At 38.3% G+C, this 13354-nt stretch overlaps 1 protein-coding gene and 1 long non-coding RNA gene across 2 annotated transcripts in view; one reads left to right on the top strand and one right to left on the bottom strand.

The window, feature by feature from the left end:
- Positions 1–7335: 7335 nt before the first annotated feature.
- LOC125965328 (uncharacterized) overlaps positions 7336–13354 on the top strand; it is a 61083-nt gene continuing 55064 nt past the window's right edge. Inside the window, exon 1 of the long non-coding RNA XR_007479080.1 lies at positions 7336–7358. This is a non-coding gene — a long non-coding RNA (uncharacterized LOC125965328). The remainder of the gene's footprint in view (positions 7359–13354) is intronic.
- The window catches only part of IQUB (IQ motif and ubiquitin domain containing), a 125311-nt gene continuing 121922 nt past the window's right edge, over positions 9966–13354 (bottom strand). Inside the window, exon 13 of the mRNA XM_033420375.2 lies at positions 9966–10960. Within this exon, the coding sequence (XP_033276266.1) occupies positions 10952–10960 (9 nt within the window). The 3' untranslated portion in view covers positions 9966–10951. The remainder of the gene's footprint in view (positions 10961–13354) is intronic.

Below are 13354 nucleotides of genomic sequence, written 5' to 3'. Positions count from 1 at the left end.
TTGTAGTCGCATATAAAATGCAGCTGAATAGGCAAATCTGTAGAGACTGAAAGTAGAATCCTGGTTGCAAGGGACTGGGAGGGAGGGGGAGAGGGAAATGAGGAGTGATTGCTAATGAATAATAGGGTTTCTTTTGTGGGTGATGAAAATGTTCTGGAATTCAATAGTGATGATGGTTCCACAACCTTGTGAATATATTAAATGCCACTAAATTGTAAACTTTAAAAAAGTTAATTTTATGGTGCATCAGTTATAGCTTAATTTAAGTCTCAGGGCCCAGATGCCACCAACTAGACCATGTCGGGCATCTCTTTCTCCTAGAACCTTAGGACCAGTGCACTATCCTCTGAGCTGGGCTCAGCTCATCTCACTGGAGACCTTCTGTCTTCACCAGTAGAAACTCTGGGTAAGATAGTGGCCTTAATCATATATCCGGAGAAAACTCTCTAATTCAAAAAGACACATGCACCCTAATGTTCATAGCAGCACTATTTACAATAGCCAAGATGGGGAAGCAACCTATATGTGTGTGTCAGACAGAGAAAGACAAATATCATATGATATCACTTATATGTGGAATCTAAAGTATGATATGAATGAACTAATTTACAAAAGAGAAACAAGCTAACTCACAGACATAGAAAACAAACTTATGGCTACTAAAGAGGGAAGGGAGGAGGGATAAATTAGGAGTTTGAAACTAGCAGATACAAACTACTATATATAAAATATATATATATATAAAATAGATATATTTTATATATCTATTATATATATAAATATATGTAAATTTATATAAAATAGATAATATATAAATATATAAATATTTATATAAATATATAAATAAATATATATAAAAATATATAAAATAGATAAACAACAAGATCCTACTGTATAGCACAGGGAACTATATTCAATGTCTTATAATAAACGATAATGGAAAAGAATCTGAAAAAATATATTGATATAGATACAGATATATAGATCTATAACTGAATCACTTTTCTGTACACCAGAAACTAACACAACTTTGTAAATCAACTATACTTCAATTTAAAATTAATCAATCAATTAATTAATTAGTTATTTTTTTAAAAGACAGTGGTCATCTACAGCTTCTCTTATCCCTGGAGGGGTAGCCTATTATCCATGGACAAAAATAGGGGGAACAGGGACAGAAGACAATCATTCCAACCAGCCCAGATAAAAAGTGTCTGCAGGGCTTCCCTGGTGGCGCAGTGGTTGGGAGTCCGCCTGCCGATGCAGGGGACACGGTTTCGTGCCCCGGTCCGGGAAGATCCCACATGCCGCGGGGCGGCTGGGCCCGTGAGCCATGGCTGCTGAGCTTGCGCGTCCGGAGCCTGTGCTCCGCAACGGGAGAGGCCACAGCAGTGAGAGGCCCGCGTACCGCAAAAATAAAAAAGTGTCTGCAGATTCTAGCTGACAAGAGGCCATTTTCTGTAGGACACCGAAACTTAGTTTGTCAAAGAAATAAATGCACACACAAACACACACCAAACATATATCTATCACGGAACTGCAATCTTCATTGTTTAAAACCTAATCAACTTCTCAATTAGGTTAGAAAGTAATAATGGTATATTAAAATTTCATTTTAGTAAGATTGGAATGGGTTTCCTCTCCAAAAACTAAATACCACATGCCTTGGGCTAGCATGACACAGTGAAAGATCATGGGCTTCAAAGTCAATAAGATATGAGGCTCACCACTGGTAGCTTGTGGTCTTGGACAAGTTGTTTGGAACACCATAAGCCTCTGTTTCTTTAACTCTAAATTGAAGATAATACCTACCTCAAAAGTTTAAATGCCGTAAAACGTGCAAAGTGTCTAGTGGCACTTGGCAAGATGTTTTCAATGAACATTATTCCATTCCCTGTTACGACAAAGAGGGTATAGTTCTCTGGTTTTTTTTCCTCTCTCTCTCACCTTCTCTCTCTCTCTCTCTCCCTCCCCCAGCCCATCTTTTCTCCCTCCCTTTCCCTCTCTTTTACATTCCTTTAAAAATCTGGATTGTCTCACTCTTGCACCAAAAAGGAGATATTAAAATCTAAGATTCTATGAGATTCTTTGAAGGTCTTTTTTAAAAAAGGAGAAAATACCATATTTTAATGTTTACTTGTTTCTGTGAGTCATATAAACCTAAAAAGAGGAAGATTCTGGTGGCTCAGTGTTTTTCCATTTCTCATGCATTATAATGTAGCTGATAAGTCTCTCTGGCCCTTTCATCATTACTTTCATCCAAGCCATGTTCAGTTAGGATATCATTTGCATGTTGGCAAGATGATTACTTTAATATGCAGTCATTAAAAAAAAAAACCCAGACAGAAAAATAGAACACCTTTTTTTTTTTTTTTTTTGCGGTACGCGGGCCTCTCACTGTTGTGGCCTCTCCCGTTGCGGAGCACAGGCTCCGGACGCACAGGCTCAGCAGCCATGGCTCACGGGCCCAGCCGCTCCGCGGCACGCGGGATCCTCCTGGCCCGGGGCACGAACCCGCGTCCCCTGCATCAGCAGGCGGACTCTCAACCACTGTGCCACCAGGGAAGCCCTAGAACACCTTTTAATAACTGATGCATTAAATGGGGAACAGTTTTCTTTCATGAGAATATAGTACTTGACCTTCTGCAGAGACAAGTTCATTGAACCTAATTTTGAGAAACCGATTACATTTTTTCTAGCCAGAGATGGTTTGATTTGACTGAAGTCTGGTTAGGATGCAAAGAGGCTATTAAAATGATTTTTAGCATTTTTTCCAAAGAGCGATCCATTCATTGCTTGTGAATATTCATCCCTCAACCCTCCTACTCTATTAGGCTCAAACCAGCGCTGTAAGATTATGATGTTTTTATTGATCTAATTAATAATAAATGTTACTCGTTAACTTGGTTATCGCCAAATTGGACATTTAACAAATGTACTCCGGGCCTTACCCTAGTGAATTTAAGATAAATATGAGGCAACATACGACCTGAAAAGAGGAAATCAAGAGTGTTACTGTGGAAAGAAAAAAAAGTGGAGAAAGTGCTTTACCAAGTTTTGGAAAAGCTAAAAACAATGATTTTTAAAACTAATTCTCTTTAGGTTTCTCTGAACAACATGCTCAAATAATTTAAGACATCTGCTCAATATATAACATCAATTGAAATGTTAAAAGATAGTTTAAAGTACCAGAAGCAAGAAGAACCCTACAAAAAGCAATAATATGCAAAATGCAGAGACTGGATTATGAAAAAACAAAAACCTACCACTTTACTTCACTCCTCATTCTACAACCAAGAATCCAGCTCCTGTATAATCAGAAAATCTAAGGAGTAACAGCAATGAAATATTTCTGCCCTACTGTAATGCTGCAAATTGGAACCTTGAAAATTGTACTCAGATGTGTACCAACGGATCTCAATTGCAAAACAGCATAAGGAACGAGATTTGCAAATGTAGTCTAAGGACCTAGAATAATATTTTAAATCAGGCTGCATTAACTTGGAATTTGTCCATGAGTTGCCATTTACCTTCACATTATTTGAAAGAAAAATCAGAATGTAGACAGAACTTTTCTTTTATTTAAAAAAAAAAAATAACAGCACCCATCGATAGCTCAGCTAGTAGCGCCGAAGACTGTAGACGTGATTTTTGAAAAAACAGATGCTTTTCCAGCTTTCCAGCTCTAAACAATAAATTCTACTGTGCTAATCCCTGCCCCACATGAACAGGTGGGGTGGGGATGGCAGGCAGGTGAGAAGCAGTAAAAGAGGTGGACACACATGTCAACTTGACCAGACATAATCACTAGTAGGTAGAGAGGAGACTGGGTTCCACGAGGCCAGGGAAATTACTGTCTTATCCCATTTTACAGATCAGAAACTGAAGCTGAGAGGTTACTTGTGCAAAATCCCACAGCTGGGAATCAGTTCTAAGGGATTTTTGCCCCTAAAGCCCCCACTTTTCCTATTCCACCATCTTCAGAGAGATAACACAAGATTCTCGTAAAGTGGTTGATCAACAAAACACTTCTATGATTAGCCTTCCTCCAGCTGGAAGACTGACAGCAGGCCAGGTGGCTCAAGGTTCCCCACCCCCTATTCTTTTCGGTGCCCCTCTACTGAGGAGGCTGTGCTTTTTCCTTTTTCCTCGGTGCCCCTTGGATACACCAACGTGAATGGAGGTCTCAACAGCTAGAAATGAAAGTGCCCCATCTTCCCTCACATGTCAAGGTCACCTGTAAGCATCACTGTTAGGCACTGTACGAGGGTTCAGAGAAATAGGGTACCATTCTTGTTAACAAGCTGCTTCCAGGCTGATTAGAAGACAAGGCAGGATCAACCTTGCTTTTATCCCCCCAGAATAAACATAATGAGAATTTCAAGCAACTAGGGAGGAAAGTCAAAAGAGATATTTTTGGTCCAGGACTTTCAGAGGTCCTACAATATTAAACCACATGGGTAGGAGGCAAACTCCCAAATGCATGAGGACATGTGGATCTATGTAGGTATGAAAACATAATTCCTTTTCTGTGTCTCCTTTCTTGTTTTCAGTACTTTCACACCCCATGTCCTATTGCTCACCTGGTGTGTCCAACTGCCTAAGCCCTACCTCGACTGTGTAGGATAAGTTTATGCTCAAGTTTAAGATAAGTTAAACTTGTAAGATGTTTATGTGTAGATAAGTTATGCTTATCTTTTACTTTCATTCCTTTCTTTCAAAACTCACCAGTCCTATTTCCCCATTCTCAGTACTCTGCTCTCTCCTGGGAAAATTCAAACTTACCTGTGGGCTCCCCCAGACAAATATTATGTGTTTACAGTTACATACAGGGAGTTGCTTTTGCTGGCAGTATTAGCCATCAAGTTAGGCTATGTAGATATTTTTAAAAAGATCACAAAAGTCACTTCCAAAGGAGTGTTTATTTTATATTCTTGCTCAGACCATATCTAAGGACAATGGTTCCTAAACCAAACTATCTTAGGAAGTTTCTTTATCAATTTTATTTCACTTAAAAAAATGAAAACAATTAATATTCTTAATGAGGCACCTACCTTGACCTTTGTTCAAGTTCTTTTTTTAAGTCAAAAAAAAAAAAAAAAGACCTGAGCTACCTTGCTTAAATTAGTTAAAAACAATTCATTTTAGACACTTCAAATGTTTCAATATTTTGTGTATGACCCAATCTGCTTAATTAAAAAGAAATTTACTTTGGCTGTATCTTCAAATTTTCACTGCATTTTACAATTACTGACCCTTAATAAATATTGAAAACGGAGACCTCAATGTCTTTGAGGTCGCAGTATACCTGCACACATATAAAACAGACAAAGAGTCTTGTAGAAACATCCTATCTTGAAGAAAATGTGAAAAAAATGGAAGACTAAACTAAGGTTGCCACTTAAATTGCGTACATCAAAATTTCAACAAATTCTTCAGTTGCTATGTAGTCATTAAGCTATTTGCCTGGTATAACCAATCTCAGTTCACTTCTATAAACCTGTGTAAGGGTTTCATATCCAAAATAAGGTATCAATAAGAATATTGGTAAGAAACAAAAGCTAACTATAACCAGCATGAACATGATTGGATTTGATATTTCCTTAAGGAATAACCCTCCAAGGTAAAGACTTGTAAATAGACTGCTCAGACAACTGTATTTCCTAAACCTTAACAAGCTATTTCTGGTGCCTTATGAAAGTAAAGCATTTTGAAATATAATTAACTTGAGAGAACTATGGTCTTGGAAAATACTACATCTTTTAAGAGAAAGTACAATACTATAAGGGCTAAAACTTGATTCTAAATATAAAAATTTAATAGTAAAAATTTACCAGTGTGTTTCCATCACTGTCTAAGGGACTGGATAATTTTCCTTTAAAACTGAAGTCTTATAATGGAGATACGTGATAGTACTTCTCAGTTTTAATGATTATTTTAATTGCCCCAGGAGATTGTGTGACTCCCAACTCTATAGCAGTATAGTTACTGAGAGGCCTTCTAGTATTGATTTTATTTTGTAAATAAATTTACCTATAGGAAACACAATTTACTGACCAGATCCATGGAATTCTAGTCTACTTCTCATTATTTTTGTTATAAATTAATAAACTGAAATTATTGTATATAAATAAAATCCTTCAGCATGACTCAATCTTCCAGATCTTACTTACCCATGACTAAAATGTGAAAATTGGGTTTCAGTATCTGCAAATTGCAGGATATGTGATCACCCCATCTCTAAGCAGACACTCTTTGAGACTCAGGCTCTGGAAAGCGTCTCTCTCTTTCACTTGGCACTTGCCTCATAACCACAGCAAATGTTATTTTTTAAGTTTAAGCATCATTACTTTCACCATTTTTGCATGCATGTTTAGGACTAATTTCTATTACCTTGTTCTCACTTCTGGAAAAATAAATCGCTCACAATATTTACACTGATGTCTTAAGAAAGCAAATTTGTAGTCCAGTAAATTTTAATAATCTGTGCCAGGCATCACTGTAGAAGGGGATAGTGCCCTGAAACCAATCAGTAAATGAAAGAGACTAACTCCCAAAACATTATGGGGCTTCCATTTCTGGACCGATAAGGACTGTCCGTGGGATAAAGAGATAACTGTTGCACTACTAACATTAAGGCATTTGGGGCGAAAAAGCTCAGGCTGAGGCTCTTGGGCAGGCAGAACATGCTTATTTCATAACCCACTTACTCACAACTACCAAAACCTATGGCCAGTTGCCTTTTTAAAAACTGTAGAAAATTGGAGGCAGATGATACTTTAGTGGTGATTAAGACAAATGCTTAATATTTCTGAAGATAAAAAGGTTTGCGAGAAGTTTCGGGATGTGCCTGCCATCACACTGTCTCCCAGGAGTAAACTGGGAGCATCCCTGTCGATTTAGAGCTTTCTATGGCCCCATCCTTCTTTCCATTTTAACTTGCACTGATGTACACAACTCATGCCCTTTAATCCTCTGTGGTTTCATCACTTAGAAGCAATATATTGAGCAGAGGTAAATAATTATTTTATGTAGGTCTAACTAAGTTCAAACTGACTAGCGTTGGCCCCAGACTTTCTGCATTCCTTGGAGTCAGTCTAATATGAGCAGTTGAATCTACTCAGTTCGATGTGTATTTGGGGGGTATATGCACCTGCTCAGGGTAGGAGAGAAGGAACTACCACTCTGCTGAGCAGAACGTTTCGGCTGCTAAAAGAAAGTGGACCGGAACTAAGCCATCCCAGCTTGCAGGATAAAGGAAACACCCACAGCAAAGATAGTTGGAAATCAGGTTGACATGTACTCTGTCTTTACTTTTAGGTTAAAGAAAAAAGTCTCTGAAGAATTGCTATACTGTGGTAAGTGGAACATGTATTTCTTCATTTTAAAGAGTCCCAAATGGTATGTAAAGAATCTTTTTCCACAATAGATAAACATTAAATGAAGAATAACTCTTATCTAGTATATAAGTATATAGTATCCCACCATATGTGAAAATAACTTATGAGGTGTAATAGTTTTCCAAATGTTTCTTTTAATATCTTTTAAATAATTAGCTATAGGTTATATTTTAAATGGCATCATGGAAATTTAGTTTTATTTGGGAGATAGGTTTGTCTACTATTTCTCCTTCCGCAGATCCAATTTAATTAACCCGTTCTCTTCCTCAAAAATACATCACAGAAGTATGAGAGAGATCAGATGGCTCAGGGCAATTTGCCTGTGGGGACAACTCAATGCCTAGGACCTGTGGAGTGTGTCATTAGGATCAACTAGTATGAAGGACAATGCCTTTACCTCAAGTTAAACTAATGTCTCAGGTTAAATGATGCTAGGCAACCTTGAAGTCACTACTAAGATTTCAGGGCTCTTCCTGGAATTAATGCATAACTTTTCTTCATATTCATTCACTCACAAAACATTTATCGATCAACTGTAAGCCAAGTGTTGTGCTAGGTGTTAAGAATACCAAGTCAAATGCAACAGGAGTCCTGCCCTTGAAGAGCTCATAGGCTGGTTCCAGGGTTCTTATTTAGCCCAACACACCAGTGTTATTTAAAGCTGGTTTCCATTCTGATTGACCGACACCTATGTTCTACCGGTGTTTACATATTTTGAATATTCTCTACCACCTTGCTGTCTGTAACTGTAAATTTTAGGAGCATGGAAGAACTCAAAAACATGCCACTGAGTGAGATTTAACAGAGGTGCATACAAGGCCCAGTGCGAGAATCCAGCAAGGAGTGGTGAAAGTCACATGATGGCATTTGAGAAGTCTTCACAGAGAAGATGATATTAGAGCTGTAAATAATGAAGTTTGGGAGTGAGGGGAGGAATAGGGGAAGGGACTGAAGGGGTCAGAAAAGTCTGGGCATTACTGGAACTACCAGAGCATACTCTTTTTTACTGAATGATATTTGGAAGCAGCTCAAGTACTAATACCACATGACACATAATTAAATATAGCGATTTCATTTAGTTGTTAAAAAGACTACCTTGGGCTTCCCTGGTGGTGCAGTGGCTGAGAGTCCACCTGCCGATGCAGGGGACGCAGGTTCGTGCCCCGGTCTGGGAAGATTCCACATGCCGCGGAGCGGCTGGGCCCGTGAGCCATGGCTGCTGAGCCTGCGCGTCCGGAGCCTGTGCTCTGCAACGGGAGAGGCCACAACAGTGAGAGGCCCGCGTACCGCAAAAAAAAAAAAAAAGACTACCTTTCACAGTTTCCCCAAATATTCAAGGACATCTGGGATCATTGTTTAAAAATAAATAAATAAGGTAAGAAAGCAGTAAATAACTGGAGAAGAGGAAAGACTGAAGCTCCAGAAATTGGTAAAGAGCTTCTTAGAAGGGCCTTCCTCTAATCTCCCCTTTCCTGGTCGCTGGCCTTCACTAGTCATTTAGCTCTGGCCGAGGATGCTCGGGAGGAACTGTGGAGATGTCTTTTGGCTGCATGCCATCCTCTGAACTGCGCATGATAAAAACACTAAAGTACAATAATAATGGTAAATTATTCTGTCTTGTTCCAAATGATTTTAAACTGTTTTGGAGAGCTTTCAAATGCTTTTGAATTAAGAAAATAATTGCAATCCTAAATTTCAGGAACATGACAAAACTTATAATATCCTATTAATTTAAAGTTGAGGCACCTTTCATTCTTAATACATGTTATTTTACAAGTCCTTGCATATTTCAAGGTCTAAATAGATTTTTAAAAATGTTCTTAGAGCCTTAACTTCTTTATTTTAACAGAAATAACATAGACTCTTACTTAAATGTATAAACTTAATATATATTCAAATATCCAATAACAGAGAATGTTTCATATTAGCTTGTTAGTTAAATTACATTTTGTGAGTAAACAAATTTAGAGCTTATGAATGAAGCCAGATGGAGAACCAAAAGTATCAGTGTTTGCCATATTTTGACTGCAGACAGTGACTGAGGAATTTTAGCTATGCACCATGCCTCAACCCTGACCTCCAGAGGCCGTTCTAAGAATGACGGAAGGTTTCTAACATTTAAACCTTGACGGAACTTTGTTAAAGCTATCAAATTTGTCCACGTGCTTCAGTGAATCCGTCTCAGAGCACAGCAAACAAATGAGGAAATTATCCTGTCTTAATCCAGAGAACTATTCCAAACTATTACTTTAATTTCCAAAGCAATCCTTAATATTTTCCAACTGGCTGGAATTTCTAACCCATTCAAGTGTTACAAATAACTTTATTCACTCTCCCTTCCATTCTTTATGAAGAACGATAACTCACCAATATTCTCCTTACTTTCTATTATCAGCTAAATGAAGATTACCAGCAAAACGGTTCTCGGTTTCCCTGAATGATCCTTTAATCTTTTCCTACAAGGCTCATTTTCTAATCTCAACTTTTTTTTTTTTTTTTTTTTTGTGGTACACGGGCCTCTCACTGTTGTGGCCTCTCTCATTGTGGAGCACAGGCTCCGGACGCGCAGGCTCAGCGGCCATGGCTCACAGGCCCAGCTGCTCCGCGGCATGTGGGATCTTCCCGGACCAGGGCACGAACCCGTGTCCCCTGCATCGGCAGGCGGACTCAACCACTGTGCCACCGGGGAAGCCCTCTACTTATTTTTATGAGTCTACTCTAAGACTTTTATTAGCTACCCAGTTAACATTAAACGTCATACGTTAATGATGAAAGAGATGAATTTATTTATAATACTTTAGGGAAATTTCATATTTCCTTACACATAAGCTACCAAAAGACCATCCTGGAAAATTGCAGTTAATTAAATGAATTAGCTACTAATGAGATTTAAACAAACAAAGCTACTGATGCAATTTAAATAACTTGAAGAAATGTTACTTAAAGCTCACTAATAATCATTACACCCTCAAAGTGTTACTTTGACATACAAATATGAACAAGATGGTGTCAGATGCTACCCAAGATCGTGTTTTCCAGGAGTTGGCTACTAAAGCTTATGCTGGGCACACGTGGCCCATATTTGAAGAATACAGAACTTACAACCAACAGGATCAATGCTTCTCGAAAGACTTGATGATAAGACACCATTTTGGCAGAATCCCACATAACTACCACCACACCTCCACCACTACCCACCAAATTTCCACTTTCCCATTCCCAAGACATATAGAATCCCACAACCATGAATATGATCAGATTTGAGGACTTGCAGAGGGCGGGGTGGTATTATTATGACATATCACTTTGCTGAGAATGATACTGTGATTTATAAGAAATATATGTAGAACCAAAACTGAAGTGGAGTCACTTATGTTGGGGACAAAAAGGAGCTGGCGACACAGGTGCATTAAAGAAAAGCAAAGGTTAACCTTACCTAATATCAGTTGGGAGATTTTACAGCTCTTCTCAGAAATCAGCAGAGGACACCAGCAATCTGCCAAGGTCAAAAGTCAGTTCACACCGCCTCTGGACTTTTTTGTTCCCCTAAGTCAGCTACCCTGATTCAAAAAGAAAGAAGACCATCATGCAACCGGTCAGCTGAAAAAGACAAATAATTTCCGCATTTACCCCATAAAAACCCTTTAGGCTATAAACAGCTGGGAACTCACTGCTCCCATAGCCTTGAGTTTCCCAGCTTGTCGGTCAAAACCCTTGCCATAAACTCATCTTTGGCTTTGTTTTACTTGGTGTGCAGAGTTTGGTTTTTCACATATATATCTGGCCATTCAGATGACCAAAATATATTTCTCATATGTATTTTGTCTTCCTCCATGGTTCCTGGCTCACAGCTCCCCAAACCTTTGGAATTTCCTGAGTGAGTGACAAGAACAATGGCAGCATCTTTTGTTATAATATTTGGTCTCTTGTCCTCAGTTTCTGGAAGCACTTTAGAGTCATAAAGGTGAAATGGGTGTCTTGTTATATATAACAAGCCCTCTATCACTACTGGATTTATGTTAGGGAGATGATTTTGGGATAGCACATAAGGATGGGGGCTGGTTGCCAGGGGAACCAAATATTCTTTCAAGGAGGAGTATTAGGCCTGGCTTAATTGAGAACCACTGATTTGATACTATTTTAAATTTCCGAAGTTAGTCCCACTTTCTTATATCTCCTCTACCAATTCCTCTACCAAGGAAATAAAACCAAACAAATTTATTTAAATATAGTCAAGCCAAAGATGACAAAGAATATTTTCTAAGCAGGGAAAGAAATTGAAATAAATGATTGACCAAATCATCAAAAAATTTATTTTTTTCAAAGGTGTTGCTAAACTCAAGCAGTCCCTCTAGTGCCTGGAGTTGGGGGCACCACTAAAGGGACGGCAAGGCTCAGAATTCCTTAAGAAGTCAATTCTGAAGGTGATGAACAAGAACAGAGTAAGAAACTTTTGCTTAAGAAGTCAAATGTGCACTCAAAGTATTTCCTGTGTCCTTGTCAGTGTGTTTTCTTAGAATTCACTGTGTTCACACCAGAATGAAAAGAGAGGATGGCATCCAAAACCCACACAAATCAGCTTCCCAGCCCAAGGTGGGCTCGAGTCGCAGCCCCCAGCAATGGGCGTGGATGTGAAGTTGGAGAAGAGCTCTTCCTGGCATATCAAGTCCTCTCTTTCTTTGGGAGAAAATAGCACACTTTGGCCATAGTAGGAGAGATTGACAAACCTATTTTAAAGGATGTTTACTGAAGTGTTCCTATTGTATTAAAGCTATGCCTTTTAGTATAATAAAAGGAGTAAAATTTTTAATCTCCTCCTAAACGCCTTCTCAAAAATAACTCGAGAGATAAGAAAAGTTTTGTTAACTTCTTCTGCACCAGTAGAGGAGATTACTCTCTTGTCTCTTCCCACAAGAGACATCAGGGTCTTAAGGGTATAATTCACTGTGAGATTAATTTCCCATCTCTTCGGTTACAGTTTGCATCTCCCAACTGGGAGGAACGTTTCGATTTTTGGTAAACATTTTTAAAAAATCAGTTCATGTTTTGCCAAGTTTGTATGGATTACCCAATTAATACTCAATATAATCATTATCTGGAAGCTGCTTTTGGGATAATCATCAATTAAATAGTTATTTTATTTTAATGAAGAGAGAAAAAACATTTTCCTAAGGAAGAATGTTTTTAAATTAATTGATGTGTTCTCCACGTTGTAAGACGTTAGCATTCACATCTTGCCTCTGCTTTACAGCTAGACATCTCTGTTATCGTTAAGAGAAGGAAATTATGACTAGCACTCAACAGTAGGAATATCACCTGGAAAAAATGAGTCTTTATCTCATTAAGGCTTTCAGAATGACTTCTGAGATGATGATAAATTATTTTACATTCCAGGAAAAGGAGAGACAACTGTAACTATAGTTACCAAGCGTATCAGGGGCCCCTGCTTTCCAGAATAGCCTCCAGACTAAGTATTTATTCAAGTGAGTTGTCATGTAAACACACTGAGAGGCAGGAGGTTAGAGAAGGCTTTAAATGCACCTGTCACAAACATTTTAATATGCAACATTTCTTATCTTCACTTTTTTTTCCATAAAATACTATGTACTTTGGAAACGTTTTTTAAGAGATAGCCTCCCTTGAGTTGCCTAGGACAAAAACCATTAGATGGCCTTTGTTCTGGTACAACAGGTATTTATTTTCTAGACTTCACATGTCCAGGATGTAATGCTCATAGATGGCCTTGACTTGCTTAATACTTTTAACTGGAAAGAAGGAATTTCCTGTTGTTTTAGAAGACAGGAAGTAGAATGTCCAGCTCCCCTTGCCTCTAGAAAACACTCTCTGTACTTACTTCATGGGGATATAAAATTCCAGTGCTCTACGTAACTTCTGAAATTAGAGATGTCTTTTCCCTGGGGCTGTGCTATAGGCTGTATTATTTATTCTACATA

Source organism: Orcinus orca, chromosome 9, assembly GCF_937001465.1.
Source record: "Orcinus orca chromosome 9, mOrcOrc1.1, whole genome shotgun sequence".
In the NCBI taxonomy this organism is placed as follows: domain Eukaryota; kingdom Metazoa; phylum Chordata; class Mammalia; order Artiodactyla; family Delphinidae; genus Orcinus; species Orcinus orca.
The sequence above is the reverse complement of the archived record's forward strand: the minus strand, read 5'-3'. Positions and strand labels throughout refer to the sequence as shown.